The 26,297-nt window shown below is 49.4% G+C and overlaps 1 protein-coding gene across 8 annotated transcripts in view; it reads left to right on the forward strand.

Moving 5' to 3' along the window:
- cv-c (RhoGTPase activating protein) overlaps positions 1-26,297 on the forward strand; it is a 448,163-nt gene that overhangs the window by 143,046 nt on the left and 278,820 nt on the right. For 6 of the 8 annotated variants that reach the window (XM_075688530.1, XM_075688536.1, XM_075688532.1 and 3 more), the window contains one exon: positions 12,169-12,311. In XM_075688530.1, coding sequence (XP_075544645.1) covers positions 12,249-12,311 — 63 coding nt within the window. In that variant the 5' untranslated portion in view covers positions 12,169-12,248. Of the gene's footprint in view, positions 1-12,124; positions 12,312-19,652; positions 19,965-26,297 lie in introns of those variants that run through there. The other 2 variants (XM_075688535.1, XM_075688529.1) reach the window with 2 other exon arrangements.

The following is a 26,297-nucleotide window of genomic DNA, read 5'->3' on the forward strand; positions in this document are numbered from 1 at the left end:
TCCTTCTGTTCTTATTTCTGTCGATTCATGGCTACGTTCAGTCCAGTAATAAGGAAGTTGTGCCTGGACATATTCCTACGGCTTGAGAACCAATTCGCAAACGCTTGGAACCGAGTGCACTATAAAGTAGGAACAGAATTAAAAGATGACGTTACTTCCGTCGGATTACGCCTTGCGAAGGCCTTGCGTTTGTGAACGTAATTCCAGTTTCGAAGGCGACCCGTACACGCTTACGACTCTCTGCACCTTGATCCTTAGCATTGGAAAGTTTCATGTGAGCTGTGCGACAGCAATGAGAGTATACGTAGACTGCGTGTCTAAGACGGCAGCGAAAGTAAAAAAAAAAAAGAAACAAAAAGGGAAAAGAAAAGAAAATACCGGCTGCCCTCTGGTAACCAGTGCCATTTACTAGTCAGTTGGTTACGTTTGTTGCTTCATTCGTTCAAATTTCTAGTACGGCGCGCGCGCATGTGTGCTGGGTAAACGTGCGAGGTCGAACGACATCGCATTTGGCGGGCGTGGGACACCATGCATGCATGGACGGGGAACAATGCATTTTTACCTGTGGGCAAATTTACTTGCGATTAGAGAACTTCGGGACAACGACAGTGAGTTGTTTAATAATTGTAGACAAACGGGAACATAAGTTGCATTATAGAGCCACCTATTGCTAGACAGTAAGTTGTATGAAAACTTGTTTGCCGACTGTAATGCCTGCGGCGCCGAGGAAACTATAGAGCATCTACTGTGCTACTGCCCATCTTTTCAAAACGAAAGACATGACCTCTGCAGAGCTCTCACTCAGCTAGATAGAACACCGTTCACCTTGAAGAAGATCTTGGGACCATGGCCTCGCATTTCGCAGCTACAAAAGGCCACAAAAGCTCTGCTGCGATATTTGAAGGCTACTGGATTGAGTCAGCGTCTGTGATCCGGACTGAGTGACCGAACGATATACCCAGTAGACTTTCTCTTCTTCTTTTAATCTTTCCGTCCCCTTTTCTCTTTCCCCAGTGTAGGGTAACCAACCGGGCTCAGTCCTGGTTAACCTCCCTACCTTTCCTTTATCATTTGCTCTCTCTCTCTGTTTAGTGAATGTCAAAGGTATAATATTCCATAAGTGTCCCTTGTTGTGGTGCTCGTTTTCTATACGATGCTCAATTACCAACTCGCCCAGCTGGTAATTGCAATTGCAAAAGCAAAGGCTGGTGGACCAGCCATTGCTTGACAAAGACTGGTGTGATTTGACAAAGGCTGTTTGACATAAGGCTGGTATATATATATATATATATATATATATATATATATATATATATATATATATATATATATATATATATATATATATATATATATATATATATATATTAACCATTCGAAAAGAAAGACTGGAATGTTTTGGCCACGTAATCAGAAGACGCGAGACGTGCATTGCTAGGAAGTAAACGAAGATTGAAAACACCGATGTAGTAGCAAGACGAAATCTAGACCGACCTGAGGAACGCTGAAATTCTTGGGTTTTGCGTCCGAAAACCACAATCTGATTATGAGGCACGCCGTATCGGAGGACTCAGGATTAGTTTTGGCCACCTGAGGTAACGTAACGTGCAACTAAAAAAAAGAAAGCACGCTATACTCACGAGCGTTTTTGCATACCGCTCCCACCGTCTGATGTGAGGATATATGGCAAGGTAATATTTAGGGGACCTTAGCGCCAAGAAGTTGAAGAATGAATAAACATTTGATAAGATCGAGTAAACAACTATACACCAAAAGCAGGTTCTTCTTGTAAGCTGACTAAATTTATCGTCTGCGATAGGTTCAGGTGATATATCGAAAGTAGTGATCGACGCCGCAGGACCACGCGTGACATTTTCTGCGTAGTATACGTGGTGTATTTTAAGTTGGCTTGGCCCATCGGGTTATAGGGAAGTGCATTAAGCGTTATTTGTGCAGCCTGAGCGAGCCGCGACCGCCTCTTATCGCTGAAACTACTTTGCGGGATCAGGGCTACCTTCCTTGACCGTTAGCGGCGTCGCGGAATCTTTCTTATCGGATGAGCGTAGTTTCCCTCCGAGCCGGCAACGAGTGGAGCACCTCTCTCGAGATTACTTAAGTGTCGGTGCCCCGTCTCCTCCCCGCATCTCACGGGCCTCTTTAAGCCCGTGTGCGGTGGCGCGCTTCGCGGAGCCGTTCTCGATTTATTCGATATAGCGTTTACTGGCGCACTGTCACCAGCCGAATTCTGTATGGCTGGAAGTCATATTCTGCAGCAGCGGTGCTTCATTGTCGGCACTACGTACCACTATGAGCTTATTTCATTACGAAAACGCGATACTTCGAGCTCATATGTCGCTAGGTTCAGTCGGAAAACTTGGGGAAGTCGGTAAGAAGGTACAGTCTGACAGCGCGATAACTGCAAAGGTGCGGTGTTTTAGCATTTTTAAAGCACTCAGGCCCAAACACGGTACAACATCAAATAAATTTACATCTTTACGTCTAGATTGCTACAAATTAGAAGAGAAAGAGGACAGGTAAGCCATTGACGTGAACATGTAAGACAGCCATTGCGATTCCTTGGGCGCGTTCGTGTTACGTGTAGTCTTGAGCAGGACTTAACCGAGTTACGTCGTGGCTTCCAGTTATGGCGCATTTATGAAGACTCGGAATTGCGCTAGACGCTGCGTAGAATATCGTGATCATGTCTTGCGTCATATTTCGACTTATTTAACTTTATTGTTAAGGAATACGGCGGTGGCAAACCCTATTTGTGTTATAATGTCAAACTTGGTAAGCAAATCGAGATTAGTGCCTTCTTCTAGCCAAACTAGTGCAGCGAAACCACATTAAATCTATCACTATAACCGGGCGCAGTACACCACGGTCCTTCGACGCTTTGCGAATTAACGAGACTCCGCTTCTGCGGCGCATTGCCGGCTGCTTTTGTGGACGGGCAGAAGACTCGGTGCCGACCGGACGTCAGTGCGAAGGTGCGTCCGTACAGACGCGACAGGAGGGGTTCTTAGAGCCGAGACGTGGAGGGGAGAGGCTGCCCTCGGTCAGAATTGGGGGGAGGGGGGGGGGGTTATCGAGGAGTTGCGATCTGCCTCGAATGTGGAGCGTGATGTGCCGCCTTAAGCCGCTAATCTTCTTACGAAAGAACGGCGCAAAGCAGCTCAAGCGCGGGTATTTGTGTTAATCATGACGGAGATGGCGTATATTGAGAGGGGCCAGGCGCAAATCGAGACAGCCAGAGGAAGAGCGCTACACGGTCGGCGCGCAGGCAGCCGGACGAAGAAATTGATTTATAGCTGGATTTGTAGCATCGGGAATGGAAAGAACAGTATGTTTCAAACAGAAGGGACACGCAAACAAAGTTAGAATGGGCTTTTCCGAGATGCGCAATCTCCGGAGCTTCCGCGCACGGCTGATGCGTTGTTATGTGCTTCCTATGCGCTATTTTTTCTTGCGGCGAAATACGCTTGGTGGCGTGCGGAATGAGGCTAATCAGCGAGGTCCTGTTACTGCGGCGCGGGGGGCACATTCCTTGGTGTAGATGGCTTCATAATACTTGAGCACGCGTTGCCGCTAAGCCGCGCTGTTCCTTAGCTTACGCTTAGCTTACGACGTTGCGTCTCTCGCGACGCAACGTCGTAAAACTGATTCTTTTTTTTTTTACTAGGCAACATTGATCAGCGTCTAAAAATGAGTCTGAACACTTGCCTCTACGCCAAGGCAACGTTTCAAACTTCGCTCTTCTGCGGCGACGGTCGAAACATTCGGTGCGAAAATACGTCTTGAATAAAGAACTACCGCATGGTCGTATCTTTCGCACGTGTTTGATAGTTGCGTTTCATTCGCAATCTACATTGTTCTTTATTTGAATTTTTGTTCAGGTTACTAAATTGCGAACTGATATTCATATAGCATGCGATGTGACACTACAGAAGCGGCTCACAGCTCACGAATTCATTAAATAGTACCCCGATCGCAAACTGCATCTGGACGCATCTTGAACAAACCTTAGCGGCATCGTTCGTTTACTAAGCGCTACAAATTATGCTGTTGTTGTGTCATGCATGTCGGCGTAATTGAGGATGCCGGCTTGAAATACAAAGAATCGTTTGTGGAGATGCTCTGGGTGTCATAACCACTGTTTACGGATTCACCTTGAGGAGAGGCCACTGCGCACGCATGGAGGATCCGTTTAAAAGATGGGCGCACTTCTGCTGAAGATTATGTATGTTCAGAAAGACCATCAGTTTCTTTTTTTTTATCTACGGAGAAATGTCGCTTGGCACGACTCTGTTTTAACACGATAGCTATAAGGTCCCCCGTGTCTCAGAATATCCGGCGTCAGCGTCCGATGTCGTTTCGGCAAAAATACTTTCGAACCACCCATACCTAGGTCCTCAATGTGGCGCTAGGAAGTTACTGAACTAATTGAATTTCTCAAGCTAAAGTACCTAGAAAAATAGTAAAGTACGACTTACAGACAACCTACAGACATAATAGCCTCGGATTGTAATTTGAATATGCGAGAAAACACAATTCTGTTACGCGAATACTCAAAGAAACTCCTTTTCCAGCGTTTATACCATTCATAGACAGGCTACGGCGTCCGCCATTTGCGCGTGCCGGCGCGCGATATCGTGGAGGCCACGGAGCGGCGCGTCTGGTTTCTTGCAACACCTCTAGATGGCGCTAGCCTCCGCCGCATCGCTGCCCACGCAAGAGGCCGCGTTTCTACCAGAAAGCCCGCCTTCGTGCATAGCGTTCGCCGTCAGGGTTTCCCGGTAAACATTATGATTATACATACGCTCCATTTGCCGGGAAGCGTTGGAAGCAGTCCGAGATCTTTGAATGCTATCGAGTTCCATTCTTAAAGGGAAGCTGAAGCGTCATCCAAAATGTTATGTTGATATACTGTAGCTCAATCTAGATTACAAATGTAGACCTAGCTTCGCCATATTTTTTTTACCGTTTGTGACTATTTGTATAAAAGTTCATGATAAGGCATCCAGCGACGTGCCAGGACAGCGCTGAATGCCTTATGGTGACAACCCGTCTTCCAGCATATAAAGAATCGCGATGTTACTTGTTAACCATCTCCGTACTCATGTGGAGAGCCGGATTATCTCGCTCTCTCCCTTGAGGATGATATTGTGTGGTTTGACTCTATTGACGTCGTTGCAAAATTAGCAAACCAGCTGGCGCACTATGGCAGAAGAATCGTTCGAGGAACCGCTGCTTTCGTAGCATTTTAATTGTCGGGGTCCGTGCACAGAGTCGGCAGCAAACTGCTTTGATGACGAAACAAAGTTTTTTGGTTATAACCAACTTATATTTTCCGTGTTCACGAAAGTTTTCGGTATTCATATGTGAGCACCTTGCCTATGGGTCAGAAAGCACTCGCAGAATGAAAACAGTTGCAACTTGAGTATATACACATGGCCTCAATCTTGATAGAGGGAAGCAGATCAAGGTATTGCTCTGCTTAGCCTAGTCTTGCCTGTTTCTAAGTATTTGCTGCTCATTCGTGCGCTTTTGTCACCTGGTAACACGAGTTACAAAGTAATCGTTGCCTCCTGTTTCATTATATCTGTCACCTCGTTACTTTATCGTACGGTGCCTCTTAACTCGGCCTGAGAATAAACTTGCTTTTTGAGTGGCCCTGTTGGGTGGCATAGTAGCTTGTATCCTTCGCGAGCACACTCACCTCTTACTCTGAGAAGTTGCCCGTTTAGGCTCCAGCCGTGCGTGGCCCATTGGTTGACCGAAAGAAAAATGATAACAAAAGGCCGATCTAATTTTGGAGCGGCGCTTCCTTATTGGCCTGCCCGCGGCGTAGTTTTGAGGATGGGAGAGGAGGCCCTGGCCTGCGTCTGACCACTGGTGCCCCGGGCGATATATTTGGGACCCGCGCGAGTTGGACCGTTTTCCTTCGCGCACCGCTAGCCGTGGGAATGCTTTCGAGGGGATGAAAGGGAAAGGGAGCGCAAGAGAGAAATAAAGCAAAAGCGGCGCCGCATGTGGGGTGCGTACGGCTTCTCGCGCCTCTGGCTGGCTGTATGTTGTGGACAACGCAGCCTTTATGCACTGTTTTGCCTCGACGCTTTCGCGCTGTCGGCTCAGTGTTCGTTCTCTCTGTGAACGAGCCAAGTACTCGTAGCCAAGGAGAGAGAGAGAGAGAGAGAGAGAGAGAGAGAGAGAGAGAGAGAGAGAGAGAGAGAGAGAGATTTTAAGCCTTCAACCGCAATGGTTTCGTTGCGGTGCTCAGCTGCTGGGCACGACGTCGCTGCTTGTAGTCTCCGCCGTTATACTAAACGCCTGTTAGCTGAGATTGCGGCACAGATTAAGGCATCCTAGGACAAATAATTAAAATGAATCCAGAAGCCTCTGGAACTGGATCCGGACGTCAGTTAATGAATCGATCAAATGTATAAGGAAAAGAGTGCGGGCCCTTCTGAGCCTTGAAAAGGACTTGATGCTGGCAAGTCGTCTTTGAAACTCCCTCCGCTTAATAACTTTCAGGGCAATTTCAAGAAGGAATTCGAAGGATAGGCTGGGAGTGCCTAAGTGCCGTTTTGCGTCTTGAGCTTCTATCGCCACGCGTTGCTCTGCAGCCTTGTTTTCAGCATGGAGCAGCGCTTTCGATCCCCAACCAACCGACGAGCTGTGGTTTCTTTTCTGGCGCCATTTATTTTCACGCACTGCGAGCATGCGCAGTTGATGCGAGGAGCCAGCTTTCGTGACCCTTACTCTTCGACTTATCACGAAAGCGTACTTCTGCACCGAGACCGCACGCGGGGACAACACGAAAACGCAGTCTCGCTTCTACAGCGTCCTGAATTCTTAATTTGCAGTTTGCTTAATTTGCCTTCTTTCTTTTTTCAGCATGCTCGTAGTGGAGTTTTATGCATTACACAACAAATAAGTTCGCGGGATGCTATTTTGAATTCACGCGGTGCTTCATGAATTAGCACCATTCCAGTCCCCACTCCGTGCTATTGCACTCCGATCCCGGCACTTCCTTGCCCAGAGCTTTTCATCCTAGCGCAATCAATGATACTGCGGACTTGTTCGGAAGGAAGTCTGCATCCCGCGATATAAATGGTCTCGCGTAGATGCTGCCGTGTAGCATTTATGAAACGAACGGCAAAGTGCTAGCAAATTGAATAGACATTTCTTTGCTGCGAATGTCCACTGGTGCGCCGTGCGGACCCTTTCTTTCCTCTTCTCCCGACGGCAGCTCTTCCCGCAGAGGAGGCTGATCTTACTGCTCCTCCTGTTAAGCATTTGCCTTTCCGCGAAGAAAAAAAAAACGCTTGTATAAATTGCAGAAGCAAAATGCGAGCACTATGTGAAACGGCGTAAACAGAGGCCGGACGACGTTTCTGTTCTCATTTCTTGTGCTAACGTAGTTGTCGTAACATGCTAAATAAAACACTGATGCATCGATAGCAGTCGCTCTCCGAATGTGTGCGTCGAATCTTTGTCGCCTGTGCAGCAGGGAGCGGCCTACTTCCATCAGAACGGCCGAGTCACTGTACATGTGTAACAGTTGGAGTCCCCGTCGGGTGGGTCCGGAGGAGCGGGTTATCTCCATCACTTATCGGATAAGCGAGTCTTTAGTGACTATCGTCAAGTGAACGGAATGCACAAACGCAACGCTGCAGTCTGAGGGATCGCATGCGTTCCAATCATTTTTTCTCTTCAGCCCAGGATGGAACGACATCCGCAGGATTTGTAGTTGAGCAAAGGCGTCGCGGTTGCTCGCCCTTTCGCAAGGCCTACCGACGGTGGCCGGGGATGCCCGTACGACCGCTTGTCTGTTGCGCGCTGTCTCAATCTCTGCAGTCCAGGCATGTGGCATGTGAAAGGATTTAAACAGTAGCATCTCGCCAGGGAGTTAATGCGTATCACTTGAGAGTAGAATCTTCGGGGTCCTGTTCTTTCACTGCCGTTATCTGCACTTATTCGTACGGCCTCGTTGTTCGCTGCTGTCATCCACTCTATTTGCGCGCGTTGACACCGAATCAGCTGACAGTGCTTTTTCGGGGATTTAGGCGCGTAGTTTTCTTTTTTTTTCAAAAGCCAAACTGCGCGATTATATCTGTTGTCGATAATGCGGTGCAGCTCCTAGAGGGCTAGTTACTGTGTATCTTATGGGAAGTTCTACGGATATTCTTCGCACATAAATCTTAGTTTTGCCAGGAGCACCACACAAGCCAAACTGCTCTTTTTATTGGGAACAGCAGTATTCCGTAGTTTTCGACGTAAGCTAGGGCTGTTACGTTCGACCTGCGGATGCTGACGATCTTCGGGGAAGCGACCGTCGAAACCTGCCCGGCCCGATGCGGTGACTCGCTTTGTAAGGACGACCATGCGCCTCGTCAAAAACCCGTTGGCGCCGGTATGTCGGCTCCGGCGACTCGCTTTGTAAGGACGACAATGCGCCGCTTCCCCAGCCGTGCGGCGCCGGGATGTCTAGACGCAGTCGGCGGACCAAATATTGTTAGTGGATTAGCCGTCACCGTCACGGCTTGTTTGAAGCGGTGGAATTCCTGGAACAAGATGTTTTGCGGCGCCGTCTCACGGACCTTAAAAGTCGTCAGTCAATGAACAGGCACGGCGGCCACTGTCTGCGGGGTCAACTCTGGGATCAAGAGGCGCCTACTCAGGGCAAGACCCGTGTCTGCGAAAACCCTCTCACCTTGCTGTAGTCAATGAAACCGGTGCCGAAGTGAGTGTGCAAACCCTCCCCCTCAAAGGCGGGTCGGCTACGATGATTTCTGACGCTCCGAATTGGTCGAAGGTTGAACGGCCGTTTTCCCTCACCTAGGGATCTAGGGAGGACATAGTGTTTATAAGCAACTGTTGCGCGACTGCTGAGTGTGCATTGTCTTTTAGTCATGCTAGGCTGATGAACAGTAACGTTCTCATGTAAATACTGTAAATAAATCCCATATTCCTTGTTCTCGATGAGAACAAGTCTCTCCCTTCAACAACGTCCTCAGCGTGGATGAGTTGGATGACGGCATGAGCCAGCTACCATCTATTTCCTGCCCGACCCCAATCCTTACAGGGTCAAGTATTCTTAATTGAAGATTTAGGAAAACTCGGTTGGAAAGCTCAGAATGCCGTCGTATATTTAGTCTTTTTTTTGTCAGACGGCTCCGAGTTGCTGCAGTGTATATAGACGCCGCCAGGTCGTGGCCGTTCTGTTGAGTTCTCGCAAATGCTCTTCTTGGGCGACACCAGGTGCCTTGCCGCTTTAGTTTGTAGCGATGCGAATCAGCGGGACACTGCTGATTTACCATGTAGCGTGGACTAACGGCACTGTCGAAAGCAGAAACAAGGCCATTTAGCCTTCTAGGGACGATACAAATCGTCTCTAGAGCAAATGACAACACATTTATGTGCAATAAGTTTGCTGTCAAAACTCAGCCACACTGCGCGGTTTAATATCGAGAGCACGCGATTTTCTTTTCTCGCTGTGTCCTTATACAGCAACCTGCTGGCACCATTGAAAAGTTCATTTCGAATGCGCGCTTGGCCCTCTGCCGGTGCTCCTCGACCATCAATCAACTTTCTGTGGGCCACTTTGTGTCGGTCTTAGCAGGTCGGCGGCCTGTTTGCCTTCGTTGTATTTCATTGCGTCGCTTTATTTTTATCTGCCCTTCAGGTTTCGGGTGCCGAAGCACGCTATTGCTGTCGAATGGGGCGCACCGGGAACAACGGCAGGGGCTTTAGCATTTTCTCAAATGTAACGGGACCACAACTGTACCACGATGGTGCTAGTGGTGGTACGGTTACAGAACCATAAATCATTCAAGTCGATGGTGCACCGAATTGAATAATTTATGGTCTCTAAAAATACAATATTTTAAATATATAATAATGATGCCAGCTGGCGCCTTTTAAAGGAAGCCCAGTGGAGTCGTAGAACGAAATTGAGTTACCCGTGTAGGTATCTGTAAAACGGGCGTCTCAAAGCTAATCATCTCTAAGTTAAATTAAATTATGGGGTTTTACGTGCCAAAATCACTATCTGATTATGAGGCACGTCGTTGTGGAGGGCTCCAGAATAATTTGGACCACCTTAGGTTCCTTAACATGCACCTAATTCTAAGCACACGGGTGTTTTCGCATTTCGCACCCATCGAAATGCGGCGGCCATGGCCGAGGTTCGATCCTGCGACTTCGAGCGTAGCACGCCAACACCATAGCCACTAAGCAACCACTGCGGGTTAATAATTTCTTTCGGACAAAACAGTAATGTAGCGGCTCCTATCAATATTTTCTTGTAGCTTGAAAGATATGACGCTGCACTCATTCTATTTCAGTTTTGGTGAGGGATACAAACAAACAAACAAATAAACAAACAAATAGGAATTGTGACGGAATGAAGATTGATTACGACTTAAAAACAAGCACAAATGTGTGACTGTCATGAGAAGGGACACTGAATAAACAAGTCTTACGAAGTTTATTACTGCCAACCAATACTTTTGCCCAAAGGAAAATGTGGGTTGGGTGTGCTTCTTCTACGCTCCGTCGTTTTCTCACTGTTGCGGAGTTTGGTGCGTATCCTTTGCGACGGCGCGTTGGCGCTTGCACCGATAGAGTGCGCCACGAACGTGTAGTTGACCTTTTTCTGCTCTGTAGTCGAGGCTTCTTCACTTTTGAGCTGAATATTGTGAAAAAGAAAAGAAAGATGTATTACGATGACTGCGAATTAACAAACCTACAGCGAAGCAGATTTGTACGCGTTACATTTGTGCGAATGCGGTACATGTGGGGCCCCCTATTCGGGTGGCCCCCTCTCGCCCTCTCGAGAGCATCCGTCGCGCCTCTCGCGACGCGACTCCGAACAAGTGTCGTTCGCAGGCCGGCGAAAGCGAGCGCGGAGCAGAAGACTCGGCATGGGTGCTTTATGGCGCCTCGCCCTTTTTTTCTTTTCTCACAGCATTTGCTTGCTCGAATGCGTTTCGTATCGCCGGGCGGGCGTCCCGCTGGCTTCTCTCTGCTCTGACGGAACACTTTTCTGCAACCGCCCGACGGGGCGAAGTCAAGGTCGGCCGCCGTCTCTCTCTGCGCTGGGCGGCGGCGGCAGTCGGAACAACGGCGATCCCTGACGCCGCCTTCCGTCTCGGACGGTGCCTCCCTACCCTCGCTGATGCGTGTTTATATACAGGGCTGGCTGTTGCACCACCGTTTGTGGCTGACTGCACCGCGGTCATTGCTTGGCGGGCACGGTCCCGCATCGTCTCTGCGCGAGTCGCCCGGGGTGCTGCGCCAAAGGGGCAGCCGCGTGGCTTATTTTTCCGTCTGGCGTTGATCGGCCATTACCCGCCGTGGTTGCTTAGTAGCTGCGGTGCTGGGCTGCTAAGCATGAGGTCGCGGGATCGAATACCGGCCACGGCGGCCGCATTTCGATGGGGGCGAAATGCGAGAACACACATTTAGGTGCACGTTAAAGAACCACAGGTGGTCCCAATTTCTGGAGCCTTTCACTACGGCGTGCCTCACAATCAGATCGTGGTTTTGGCACGTAAAACCCCATAATTTAATTTTTGATAGGCCATCGGCGCGTCCGTTATCCCCTGCGTGAGAACGGCGCGGTAACCCCGGTCGGGATGTTTTACACGCGGTTAATGATTAAAACGGCTCGTGTCAGTCTTCCGAAGCTGTCTGATGCATAAAAAATGCGACGTGAAAGCGAGACCATCTAACAGTGTTGCTTGCTGAGAGACAGCGTGCGTGCGTACGCATGCGCGCGTACTTCTTTTGACGCAGGTGGTGATCGAGGTGGTTACTTCACTGGCCGTGCTGAGATGTATCGCTAGAGCAGGAGGAAAGCGCCGTTTTCTCCCGTATTTGCAGAGCCAATGCGCAGCGATATTTCCAGAAATTCAGAAGCTATAAGTTCTTTGGAATTTTCTCGTGTAGGGAATGACGAAATCTGACAGTGCTGTTCATGTCGCATCGTGGTACTAACGGCTGCGCGCCCAACAAACATGGCAGTAAATGAAAGCGGGCGCAAACAGGTACTTGAGCGGGCGCGAATTTGCGTTATCGGTCGCGAATCTCTGCAAGCACCGTGCACTTCGTTCTACAGGAGGTGCTGGCGGGTGAGACGGGTCGTCTTTCCGCTTCTCGCAGGCGGCGGACATGCGGACCGACATCGACGGGGCTGAGGGGGCTACGCACAGGCCTCGTCCCGATGCCCTGTCCTGAACGCCATGATGCCTAGCAACAAGCACGATCCCTACCAAGAATTGGAGGCCTACCTCCGGCAAGCACAGGTGCGTCCCCGCTGCCCTGTTTCACATTCGTATTGTTGTTGTCGTTGTTGTTGTTGCAGTCCTCAGACGTTGTGGCATCGTACCTATTATGGATGATTGGCCGAGACGCAGCTGGACCAGGCTGAATGAATATAGAAATTAAATTTCACTTGCAAATATGTGAAATCTTGTAAATTCTATGTGTTACATGCAAGAAAATGAATGGCGCATCTCGAAATGTACAAAAAATAATAATCATAGAGGAAGCGCAAGGCGCTTGGTGTTTCTTCTATGGACGTTGTTGCTTTCGCGCCAAATATACTGCACGCTTTCACCTAAAACCCAAGACGCGCTTCCAATTATTATTATTATTATTATTATTATTATTATTATTATTATTATTATTATTATTATTATTATTATTGTAAGCACTGGAAGGAGAAAGAGGAGAAGGCTATATAGTAATTGCCTCCTAAAATCTAGGCACGCCACACGCGCACTTGTAGAGGAAGAAATAAACTTATACCAGTATGGGTGCAGGCCAGTTGGTGAATCATGATTTTGGAAGTTAGCGCAAGGAATACACGGGACGAACACAAGAACACGCGGGGCGTCGTGTTGTCTCTTTCTTCTTCCCGTGTGTTCTTTGCGATAACTTCCCAAATCATGAAGAAAAAAGAGAAATGGATTGGAAAACTTTTTTGTGGTCCTGTAGGACGTGCTTTGCGCGTAGCGGGCGTCTCCTACGTTGTGACCGGCAGGGAGCGCCGGGCGGGATGCAGCACAATTCTTAAAATTTTTGTCTGACTTAAACAGCTCCGAGAAGTTGGAACTTGCTCAGCAGCGCCGAAATAACGACAACTGCTGGAAGTTGTCGTTCAACAACTGCTGAAAGTGAAGTGTCTACCAGCGTCGGGATGCCAAGTTCTCGGCGCATGCCCTTGTCACTGTCGGCGATGTGCCGCGTTAATGCATCCGTTGCGTAACTTGAGAGTAGGAGCGACCTTGCATTGTGGGTTAAGGCGCGTTCAGAGATGGGTGTAGCATGTCATCTCTGGATGACATGCGACACGTTCATACGTGCGTGGACGTTGCGGGTGTTCGGGGTGTATAAGCAGCTGGGCATCGTCGAAGTAGCACTGGCATCATCCGTGGAGTCGAGGTTTGCTGAAGTCGCAACATCGTCAGCTGCCTCGTTTCCTTAGATAACTTGTGATAGCGTTGATAGATCTGCCCTGTACACTTTGCGTAATACAGGGCATTGAGCGGTAATTGACGCCCGCCAACTGAATTGATAGTTCCGCGGGAATCGCTTGGAACAGAAGCATTTGACAAGTCTGGTTGCTCGCAGATGTATGGCAACGATATGAAGTCTTCGGAAAACATACATGAATAACTTTTCGAAGAAGCTACAGGCCAAGAAAGAACCAAGAAATACACGCTGCGATCGACGGAAATCTGAGTCTCCAGCTCTTTGCAACGTATTGAGTTAGCGATAGCATTGTCCTTCGCGACCAGGTTCATGCCCAAATAGGGATGACGGATACACATAGGTAGCTTATGCTTCTGTTCAGCGCATTAAGAAAAGAAAATCCCCTACATGAGCGATATTTGAAACACCTGTCCTTGAAGTGCAGTAAGAGGCGCTGACAATAAAACTGTGACGCTTGTTTTGGCATACCGTGCATTAACTGCGACGAGTAAATCCGAGTGCACATGCGTGTCGATTGTGATACATCCCTATCTTACGTGCATAATTGCTGCTGTTTGGCGTGTCGCTGCTCATGTTGGCTTATCGTTATTTAATTCCAGTTTTATCTTATTTGCTTGCTTGTCGGACAAGCAGTAGCTGCAGGACGCCTTTCCAGGTGCACGCGAAAACGAGAGAGGAAAAGCCTAGTCTAAATCGAACTTCATCTGCTGGAACGTCGTTCGACGGCGCACTGAAGAGAGTGCTCTCCAAGTGGTGGTGTGAAGGTCGTACGCACTCGGTGTTGTTGCGATGAGTGACCGATTAGCCTTTTCTCCCCTTCCCCGTGAGACTTCTCGCTTCGGCGGCGGACGCGTACAGCGCATGTGCGCGAGGAGCTCGGCGAGAAGCAGCCTCTCGTGACCGTCTTGCTCTCCCTGCTCTTTTAACCGGTTGTGGCCCAGTCCGAGCGAGGATCGCTCTGCGCGTGCTCCGGCGAAAGGGGAGGAGGCGGCCACGACCGGCGGGACTTCAATCCGGGGGCCGCCCGCTTGCATGTCGGCTCGCCGCGGGTCCTTGCGAAGGACGCGCCCTTCGCTTGCGGCGCGGATTCCCGCGGGTTGACCCCGTGAACCGCTCCCCGCGAAGACATGTTGCCGCTGCTCTGTTTCTCTACTTCGGGCCCCTTGCTTGCGGGTTCTTCTTCTGGTCGTCGCCATTGTTCCATTGCAATTGATTTTAGTCGTACACGTTAGCACAACATGATAGTTACACCCGATTTATTGACGCGATATGATGGAAACGATAAGGCATTGGCTATAATTCTGATATCGTGATCTAGAAGAGTAGCGCTCAAGTATTCACATACTGTTCTTGTAGAAATTATATATATATAATGTTTCATAATGAAGGGGAAGGGGAGATGGGGGTGAAGGTAGAGATGGGTATGAACACAGCTACACTCAATGTAATGTTAATTTACAGTGACAACCGACAGTAGCTTCGCAGTTGGGCTACCGAGCGCCAGCTATTACGAATACATGTGAAAACTCATGGCTTAGTTCTGATATAGGCGTGCTTAGACCCAAAATGTGATGTATTCGATTCCCTGTTGTACCAGCCGTGCAAGCTATTTATTATTATTATTATTATTATTATTATTATTATTATTATTATTATTATTATTATTATTATTCGTGTGCCAGCACTCAGACATTATGGTTGTTCCTGGTCACGGTAAATAAATCGTTTGATTTATCGATCGATCGATTATAATGTGGACGGTTGACGGGCGACGTTTGATGGCAATGTGTTAAAATGCTTGCGACGCTTGTTACAGCCAGAGAGCGCGCACAACTACTATATATCCATTTATCGGCTAGTTTACCTCTCCTTAGAAGTCTCGTTTTTTAATGTCGTAACCGCCAAGTGCGCGTTTGCTATTTGTGCATGAAACACGAGAAAACTTGTCGCGCACTTGTGAGTGAGTGCATCAAGAATCGCCTGTGATGATTCGCATTCTCATATGACGACCGTGATGCTGTATATTTGTACGAGCAGCGTTCATAAAGTTCGTATATTGGCACCATAAATTTTGGGGGACAGGCGCACACGATAGTGGTCAAAATGAGCCAACGTTTTTTTTTAAATTTTAGCGGGACATGAAAGTTGTGTTCTAGATGTACCGTGGAACATAGGGTTTTCTACAAACATTATTTTAGGAAACTCTACCGCGGAACATTCCTAGTACAAAAATGGCAGCGTCCATCGGAAAAGTTGACTAAAGCACGAGCAGTGACCCGCTTTCTGCCTTTGAAAGAACCCAATGCCGTACAGAATCGGGCCGGGTTGATACGGGGTACGATGACGGCCACCGTACACCTGTCTTAAATTTATGGCACCGATAATACGAACTCCATGAACGCCCATCGTAGGTGAGCTATTCATGGAGTAGAACCTATTGCTAATGGTTGGAAACTCGTAACGGCGTGCTGGCGAAAGCGACCAGAGGAGCGACGTACTTTTCGGAACAGACTTGTCCGTTCGGCGCCTCCCCGAGCGCGCCCGTTGCTGCCGTCCTTCCCAAAGGCAGCGCGGCGGTGACCTCCGCGAAGGGTCGGCCGCGTAGGCGACGCGATGCGCCGACAGGGAGTCGCTCGCTCGGTTACCTCAGCGCCGCCGCCCGCCGATGCATCCCCGAATGCGCAAACGGTTTGCTTTGCATATCGAGGCAGGAAGGAAACGCGATCCTACAAGGCGGTGCTCCGCCCACGTGGTATGATCGCGCTGCGGACGTGTGCTGCGCGCGACCACCTCTTTGCAAATGCGACTCGCAGGCCGCAGCGTGCACGGTTGGCGCGCGTAGCTTTTGATGCCCGCTGGGGTGCATTGCGTTATACTGGGCCTTTTGAAGAGATGGGCTGGAATTTAGACGCGGCATTGGGGACAAGCTGCGTACGGAGCGCAAAAAAAAAAAAAAAGCAAAGTGATTGTTGCAGAGCCCGCTGAAACATTCTCGCGTAGTCCAATGACTTGACAAAAATGACGAAGCGCAATGCCTAAGAACTGTTGAACTTAAAGGGCCCCTCACCAGGTCTGGCCATTTTGAGCTGACAAGCGCAGAGCATACAATGCGCGCCAGCGATCGTGTTTGCAAAGAATTACATCGGTACGCGCCGCGGAAAGGCCTGAAATTTCAATCCGAACGCCGTTTTCCCTTTTCCTCACGGCGACCACGCTCCAAGCCCGACGGTGACGTTCTCGGGGCCCTGCGCCTACGTGCTCGTGTCCGCAGTGTGACGTTGCTCGTAGTGACACGTGACTTCGATAATTGTTCAAGGCAACATCTGTTATTTGTGCGATCTGTTTCTTGAATTGAAGTTTAGAGAAATAATGAAACACACAAACGAAATGTCTGCGTGTTTTTAATTTACTTCGCGCCGAAGCAGGAGAGATGTACTTCCGTTTCGTCGGCTTGTTCCCACGGTCGTGCAGTCGCATGCTCAAATACCGAAACTATGCCATTTCCTACCGTGTTCCAGCGCGTGATCATGCTCTGCGATCCGCGTGTTCTGCCTCACTATTCGTGTAGCACTGAATTATACCGCTAGTCATGTGTCCTTGTGCACAGCGCGCAAAATCGTGCGCTGCGCGAACGAACAGCGCGCGACGTCGTCAGCGGAAGTGCGTCGCGCCGAAAAAAAAAGAAAAGAAAGCGAGGAAAAAAAAACAAATTAAGGCGGGGCCTGTGACGTATGCGTCACGCGATCCTCGAGGTACAGTATGGGAAAACGCAGGGACGGAATTTCGCTTGTGGAGGCTAGTCGGGGCAAGTGGAGAGAGCGTCTTGCTTTGCAGTGGAGCCCGTCTGCTGAACTCATGGGTTCGCGGCACTGAAATATTTCTATATCGGCTATTAATGGAGCCGATTTGAAAATTTTTTGCAGCAGAACGCTCCCTAGAGGACGCGTAACAACTTCCAGCGTGTAACCAAAATTTGCTATGGGGTCTGGTGAGGGGCCCTTTAATATAGAAAGCAACTGAAGAATGAAATTATAACTATCTATTACGAGAGGCAACTGACCTGTGTGTGAATTGAAGAGCGCTGTTCTTTGGCACTGGGTAAGTACGTAAGTAAAACGGAAGTGTAAAAAAGAAAAAAAGAAAAAAGGAAAGGTTGCTGCGACAACTAAAAACAACCACAAAGAAAAAAGCTATTCTGAGCTTTTGCGACGCAAAAGGGAGATCACGGAAATTTGGGGAGGTCAATTTGAAGGACATGCTCCTGACCTGTTTGTCCCCTGTGGGAGAACACCAAAATGGGATAGGGATAAACGACGCAAAATGTAAATAAATGGAAATACTAGGCTATGCAAGATTACTGCATCAGATTTCTGGAGCAGTAAGTTGGGAATTATTTCTGGGAAGTGACTTTCTGTGCGAGCTTCTAATTCCCGAAGCAGCAGCCTGTAACATCGGAAATTCGCAGTTTATGATATCTCACTCTAGTTATCAGATTAATGTTGTCAGAATTCTGTAAGCAAATAACTGCTTTGGAAATGAACGAACAATTAACTTCACACCTTCTGGAGTGTTTCCGCCCGAGAGCCGGTACGATTTAATTAATGTACAGCGAAAATTAACTAATGGATTAAGATCTTAGTAACGAATGGATTTCGTCTCCAGCATTCCCCACTAAGTATTACCATTTTCTCCCTTTCAACTTCATTGCAGCATTTATTTTGTACAATAAACAGAAGAATGGTAACAAAAGTGCAGAATCTTTAAATTGCTACTTGATTTCTTGGCAGAAGGAAAAGACAGATAAAAAATGAAACATTTGGGTAACAGAAAACAATGTTTTTCTTTTTTTAGATTTGAAGTTTAAGCGTGAAAAAAAGGGGGGGGGGGATAGGGGAGAAGAAGAAACGCAATGTATATCGAATTAAATAGTTGGAAACCGCCTTACAGATGCAGACACAAGTCACTAGAAAGAAAGACAGCGGGGAGAAATAGCACAATTAAATATACATAAATCGGAAATGGCAATGTATTACCGATTACAAATCAAGTCTCACAATGTAAATGTGTGTAAGAGCACCAGCGGTTTAGCAGATAAGATGTTCAGTTTCTCACGGGATAAGTTATTTGTGTCTGTATTGTCATTTACTTGTCTATTCAACATAGTAGCTCTGCGCGATTTTGAACTGTTCGTTTCGTGACGCGTTCTTAAAAAAGAGAGTCAGCCGAATGCTTCTATTTAGAATGTATGAGGTACGTCGGATGGTTCTGTTGAAGCACATTATGTAAGAACTAGCATTATGAAACATAGTTCCAGCGCACATTTGGACACGGACGAGGAGAGAAAGACAACACGAACGCCTGGCATTCGTGTCGTCTTTCTCTCCTCGTCCGTGTCCAAATGTGCGCTGCAACTATGTTTCATAATGCTAATCATAACCAACTAGCCCAGCTGTCCATAGTTATGTAAGAACGATTTCCTCGTTTCGCGTAAGACCTTCCTTATATTTTAATAGTGTGTTCAAATAATAGCACTGTCTGAGGATTACTCATTTTAGCAAGGGGGCTTGCGGTTATAGTATAAGTACTCGAAGCATACCCATAATTATTTACTCATTCATTTATGTATTGACTGAAGTTGATTGCTACATAGGCCGACCGATTCACCTAGTCTATAGAAAGAATGATTATCTACCCGGATCTACAATATGCTTATATGTGTAGTTTCTGGTTGATATATCTGCAGGTTCGAACTTGTGTGTTGATTTGACGCGCATACCAGGAGCCCGGAATGCTATTCCAGTGATGCCTCGTTGTGTGCAGTCGCACGCTGTCTTTACGCTGACGTATCTTCCTCGTAAACGCAGAGGGCGTGTATGCCATGCTCGGGTGCCCTACGGAATTTGCGTGGTCGGTCGCCCGATCTCGGAGTAATTCCCATGCGTGCGCCTCGCGCGTGCTTCATTGCTCACGCTTTGCGCAGTGTCCTCCTCCCCCCCCCCCCCCCCCACCTCCTCCGTCATCGTCTGGTCGTGCGGTGTCTGGATGCGGTGTCGCGTTGCCGTTCGCCGGCCCTTCTTCGCTCTCGGCGGGTGCGCGTGCGAGAGCGGTTCTTCGTCCGCCCCGTCGAACGCACGTTGCCTCTGCCGCCGGTGTCGGGTGTCGTGGCGGCGCGTATGCTCACGAAGACTTCGTCAGCGCAGCGGGCGTCTCCGCGGCATGCGGCGGCGACGGCGGCGGCGGTTGGGGCTGTTTGACGCCCCGCGGCTGCAGGCCGCACGCGCCGTAGCCGTAGCCGCGGCGTGTTCTCGGGCCTCTCCTGCAATCACTACGGCGTCGGCCATTGTCGGACCGAGGAGAACTGCTTCGTGACGATGGGACAGTGGCTGTCGCTCGTGCAACAGCGCCTCGTGTCGCTGTGGGATTATTACTGGCGAGCTCGCGAAGACAGCGCGATCACTGGGGTGAGTGCCCACGTCTCGATGGCTGCACGATGGTAGCGATGGTTCGCGCCGCGTTCGTTGTCGGCTTTCGGTGACGTTATTATTGACGATTGACAGGTTGCGGTCCCTGGACCGTCGTTTGTAAAGGTTTTACTGCGCGCTTGACAACGTGTAACTACCAGTATGTCACAGAGCGCGAGACGTTATGATAGTCAGCTGATCTCCCCTGTACTCCGTCTGCCACCCCTGATAGTGCGACTTATAACGTTTCAAAACCGAGCTCATTGGACACAGGATAAGAGAGGGAGAACAATTGAGACGTGTACAAGGGAACAGAAGAGAGCAAAGGGCGTAGTCGCCTGATGGCGTAGTCGCCTACCACCTCCGACTCAAGAGGGAGAAGACAAGCACGCAAGCCGAACGTGTGATTCGCTCTCGGAGGAGGAAATTATAGGAAAACCACGTGAGTTCACACAACAAAAAGGTCAGGTTTCGCATAACCAAGTCTACCAAAGCCCCCGACGCTGCCAGGAAAAATGGCGGACGCGACATTGGGACGAGCATCTGTTGAGACGCCAGCATGCTGTGGACCGTCATCAACGACGGCGACGCTGTGTTGTGATGACGCGGCTGAAAACGCTGTCAGTCTCGACAACTGCTCTCAGGGCACGAGAAAGTGCTCTACGCAAGCTGGAGAGTGATCGAAAAGAACCAGCCGAACGCAAGGCGGGCACTCTTGTTCGACCAGTCGAAGACGACGCTCCTCGCGAGAGCGGTCTGGAGCGCTCCGAAACGACCAGCCGAAGATACCGCTAGTACAGAGAACTAGGGTCGTGTGATTCTTGGCAGCGCCATTTTGTAGGGAACACGGAGGCTTACGCTACACACATATCTGGCAATTCGAAGCAACGTTTCGCCAGTGCGCCTCGACGCCGCCACTTTCAAATTCCTTCCTAAAGTGGATTCACATGAACCTGTCATGTGGTCACGTCACTCGCCGACGCCATTAAGTGTAAAAAATTGGATTGCGCGTTTATCGACAAGTATATGCAGGCATCCGCGCCACAGTTGCTTCGCGAAGACATGTTTCAGACGAGCCCCTAAATTACGCTCGGGTCGTAGTCGTACGAGCCTGCCGCCTCAAACCGCTCTCACGCGAAGAACAGGTGACGTTTTATTACTTTCGCGCTCAGGAAGATCCATTGCGCACCCGGTGCCCATGTCGCCGGCTACACTGTTCCGTCGCTGAACGAGTATGCGTGACACGCGGTCCGCTTTCTCTGCTCGTAAAACCCCGCGACGAAGCCTGTAAGTGGCTCGAAGCCGTGGGCATGCACCGGCGTCGCTGGCGCGGTGCCACAGAGGGCTGTCGCAGGCCATTCGTTTTCGCTTCCCTTCTGCCAGTGATTGCCTCGTCGCTGACACCTCGTCTCGGGCGGACGCCAGCGTGTACCCGTTCAGTCAAGTGTTTTACGGCAGTCTTCTAGCGATAGCAGTGGTTGGTGCGATGAATGGCCGGGGAGACTTCTGTGCTCTCGGTACGTCTTGACGAGTGCGTGTGCATATGCATGCCGCTGGCAGACGTCGACCCCTACTCGCGAGCGCGACAAATGGGTGCAGTGCGAGAAACGACAAAAGCGTCATCGATTACTTGTCGCGACTCGAATCCTCCCGGGCGGACAGTTAGTTTCGGTATCCTGCGTTTTTGTAACGGCGAGTCTAGCGCGGCCTAAGAAACAAGTATTTACTGTGTAGCGGGCCTTTGTTGAGTTGTCGAGGCTGTAGCGGCAATGGGTTCACGTCTATATGGACCTCTATTCGTATTTTAATATGCACCCGCCGCGGTTGCTCAATGGCTATGGTGTTAGGCTGCTGGGCACAAGGTCGCGGGATGGAATCCCCGCCTTGGTGGCCTCATTTCGATGGAGGCGTAATGCGAAAACACCCGTGTACTTAGATTTAGGCGCACGTTAAAGATCCCCAGGTGGTCTAAACTTCCGAAGTCCTCCACTACGGATTTCCGTAGAACCGTGCCTCATAATCAGAAAGTGGTTTTGGCACGTAAAACCCCATAGTTTAATTTTATTTTAATATGGTAAGCAGGTGATCATGCGCGCTGCAGTGAGATAAAGCATGAGCCGGACTTTGGGCCTGCGGCGCCGCGTAAATACTGCGCATACATGAATTGGAGGTTAGCTGCGCGGCCTGTGGTATCGTTGTGGTTTTGGATGGCGTAGAAAGGAATCACATAGATTCCAACGTATGCGTTGTATCTGCACATGCTTTTTAATATTTTATTTATTGTGGCCAGTTGGTCCCTCCGTTCCCTCCGCGTTGGCGTATAGCGCTGCCTTTCAGTAAATAGCTTTCTCTCCGAATATGAATGGGCAACCGCGCTTGTTAGCTCTTTTCGGCTTCACAACCCCGTGGGATCAAAATTAATCCTGAGTCCCCCATCACAGCGTGCTTCGTATCGTGGTTTTGGCACGTGAAACCCCAGAACTTATTTTCTATAACTATAACAGTTACGTCACCAAGACGCTAATAATGAGGCTGAAATTGACAACCTAAGGGAGTCTCCCAAGAGCGCGCCGCAGCACCACGAATCCTCACGGCTAGCGCAGCGCTGAAAGCCATTTTATTCGCTTGGTTTGAGGTCAGTGCGAAACGTTGGCCTTGTCAGCGAGCCCCCTGCGCTTGCTATATTGTATCGCGCAATAAAGAGAAGCGTTGGAGGAACGAGGAACCGCACGGTGGTAACAGTGGAACACTCGCATGTGCAGAATTGCATGCGCGAGAGCCCGTGCGTCGCAGCCCCCTTTCCTCGGCGCATGAGCAGCTTTGTAAAGACAGGGGCGTTAATGAGAGCGTCGTCACGGTCGCCTGCGCGATCCCTTCTGTTCTCGCGCTGCGAAGCTGCAGGCCGCTTCGCGCCAAATGAGCGCGCCCGCCATGTGTGCCTGCATGCGCGCTGCCCGCGCGCTCTGTGCGCGCGATGCCAGCCACCGCGGCTCGTGGTCGAAACGCGCGCGGATCACCAGCGCGCTTTTAGAGGTATTCGTTTCTTTCTGTTTGTTGTTCGTGTCTTACGAGAAGCTGGCCCGCGTGTTCAGCTGAGAGCGAGCGATTGGACCTTCCCACGCGGCTTCGGTGGCAAGCGGCAACGCGCGCGCTAATTCCGCTGCAGCTACGCCGCCGCCGCTGCCGCTGCTGGCACGATACGCCGCGTGCGCTGCCCACGATTTCCGACACGAATCCGCGTCCCTCTCTTTCAACCGCGTCCAAAGCCGCGTCCCTCTTTTTCAACTCACTCGCCGTCGCTCTCCTCCCATTCCTGTCTATTCTTTCGTTTTTGTTTTCGTTTTTTTTCTTTCGGATATTATTTTGCACCGTTCGTCCTCCGCTTTTGTGTCTCCTCATGCTTCCTTGTTACCTTTGTTGCTTGTGCTTTTTTTTTTTTTTGCTTTTTTTCACTCCGTTTTCAGCTCGCTGAGCCGCACACCAACGCGCGCGCCGGTCTGCTCGTAATTCGTTTCGCTCGCTGGCGGCCGCAAAAGAAAGCAAGAGCTGGTCGGCATCGCTTCGTCGTTCTACGCGTACGCTGCGCACGCTGGATATACGCTGGATATTTTTCTTGTTCGTTCCCGTCGTCAGCGACGACCATGGTGAGTTTAACCGATGTACCCCGTCCTGCCGCCTTGTTTGCGGATCAGCCGAAGGAACGCGGCGAACACAGGGTGCCGTTCGGATCTTCTCTACCCACGAGCGAACTGCCTGGGGCATTGCTATGCAGTGTCTGTCGCTGTTAGCGTTGTGGTCGTTTACGACGTCCCTGCGCCTCGCGTGCATGTGTCTGTACCGTTGTCACACAAGGGTATTACGTACACATCGTCCCGCTTATGCTGAAGGGCACGATGCAGTTGGGAGGATGTTGCTGATTTCGACACCATCGTTTCGCACGAAGCGTGAGGAAGTGCTAGTGCTAGCTGCTAAATTCGCGCACTAGTAAGTCCGCGATCGGTAAAGTGTTTTCTAACCTATCGATTAGAGTCGCAGCACGACCGAGTCATCTGCGGATGAAATTTTGCACGGGTGGAAATACGGCAGATTCGGCCAGCACAGCTCTAAGTGCTGCCTGATTTCTTCGCTGAGCGGTGGTGGTTTCTACAAGCACAATTCTTGACTGTTAATTTTTGTTTCTTGATTGGCCGACTTATATAACTCGCCGTTTTATGCTCAGAAGCATGCCATCACTTGTTAGGCTGAACCGTGTCGTCCTTGTTCGTGCTTCCGTTATCCACATTCGCATTGCAAATTTGTATAAAATACCAGATAATTTTAACCGCGTGTGGGACAAATTACGATGTACACTGTTGGGTCCGTCGCATCGCTTTTTTTCTCTCTTTTTTCTTTTATTTTTGCTACATAGAGCTTACTTCGTAACATCAACTGTTTGTCGCCGCGTTTTTTTTTTTCTTCTCTCTCTCTCTCTATCTCTTAGAGGGAAATTCTTCCTCGGAGAGATCAATTGTTGAGGAGAAATCGACGTATCCCGGTTTTATTCGAAGCACCCGAAAGAGGAATTTGGCAAGAAATATATAAGACAAACGTTTGCAGTCTGTAGCGTCCGTGCTGCCTTGTGACCGTCCTTTCTACGCTGCTTCGAATTGATCGAAGTATGAAATGAGTATGGCCCAAGAGCCAATGCTCTTAAGACCATATCCACAGCCGCTCCCTCCGTCATTTCCCGCCAAGTGTCTTGTGCCATACATTTTCATCGTGGATTGCGTGTGTACTCGCCTCTGATAGCTGCGTACGTTGTGGTCGTTAGGCTCCGACAGCGGTAGCGCAGATCTTTCATTTTACCGAGTGGCTACACATTAACGCCGCCAACAAGGGTGTTTGCTGCACTGCCGACTTTTCATTCGGCTCGGGGCGACGTTATAAATGACTTGCGCAACCTATATTTATTATCTCTTTCTCGGAGGCAAGCCGAGCCTTGTCGGAGAGAACCGCGCACCGCATGCATGTGCTCGGTTCGGTACGCGTCTCGGGGCGCAAATGCGATCTGCTGTGTGTTTTCGTGTGTCACGACTGGCCATCCATTAATTTCCCTTCGTGAAAAAGGAGCGCGCTCAGTGCCTCTGCTGCGAAGGAAGAAATGCCTTCTCCGGCGTGATCGCAGTTTCTCCGCCGAGTGCCCCGTTCGCACGTTCATGTTCGTGGCTGTGCTTTGTCTGCGTCTTTACAGCGTTGTCGTCACAAACTCCAGTTCTACTTCATCTCATATTTTACGCTTAGATAGCCAAGGCTAGCGTCCAAGGACTTCTTTGTTTAAAATAGCGACTGAGCCGAGAGGCAAGACGAATAAATGCCTCATCGTATCTGTAGTGTAAAGAATATTCTATAGTGATGTAGCGTATCTTTATTCGCTGGCCTCATGCTAACTGCACTCGTGTTTTACGCTTGTGAATTGTGCGACCGTCTTTGAATGTTGTAGCGCGTAGCCTCACGTTATTGTGTGAATTTTTCTCAAATTTTTGCTGTCTTTCTCCTTTGATTCCCTTTACCCCTTTCCCCAGCGCAGGGTAGCCAGCCGGAACTTACACTGGCTAACTTCCCTGTCTTTCATCCTCTTTTGTTTCTCTCTCTCTCTCTCTCTCTCTCTCTTGACACGAGACGGTTCAGAGCATACCCTTTATGCGAGGTGTCCAGTGGTCCCGGAATCTCCTCCCGTCTGCACATTTCTTCATTTTTTTCTGAAGCGCTGTTGCTTCTGCACATAAGAGAAGGTAACAGCGCTTATCAACGCTTAACAAATAGTTCACATTTCTTGCATAGTTCTATCGTATAAAATTTGCCGTCGGAAATTACGCACCCATCTTCGTTAGGTGAAGACGACTTATTGTGTCTAACCCCCCGTATTTAGAAATGCATCATAACTTGAAGCCCATGCTCGACTTGACGTATATGAGGTCTCGTGTGAACGTGCCGAAGACGTTCATTGCGTTTCCTCTGTTGCGTTTACGACAGTCGTCATGTAAATAAAGTCAAGCGTGGGCTTCAAGTTAAGATGTATTTCTGAATACGGGGGCGAGTGTTCGCAACTTCTTCACCGGTACACTGCCGACCGAGTAATGTAGCTATAGTAGATATTGGCGTATTCGGACTTTGCTTCTCTTTTCAGGGTCTTCTGTGTGCAAAGCTTTCCGTGTCGACAAGTGGCGACCATTACGGCAACCACGAATTCTAAACTAAATCACATAATCGGTGCGAGTCGTCGCTTTCAAGCTCGCGCGACCCTCAAGGTGATACGCCGACAGGGTCGAGTCAACCGCGACGCATCGCACCTCC

The sequence above is a fragment of the Dermacentor variabilis genome, chromosome 4 (genome assembly GCF_050947875.1).
Source record: "Dermacentor variabilis isolate Ectoservices chromosome 4, ASM5094787v1, whole genome shotgun sequence".
In the NCBI taxonomy this organism is placed as follows: domain Eukaryota; kingdom Metazoa; phylum Arthropoda; class Arachnida; order Ixodida; family Ixodidae; genus Dermacentor; species Dermacentor variabilis.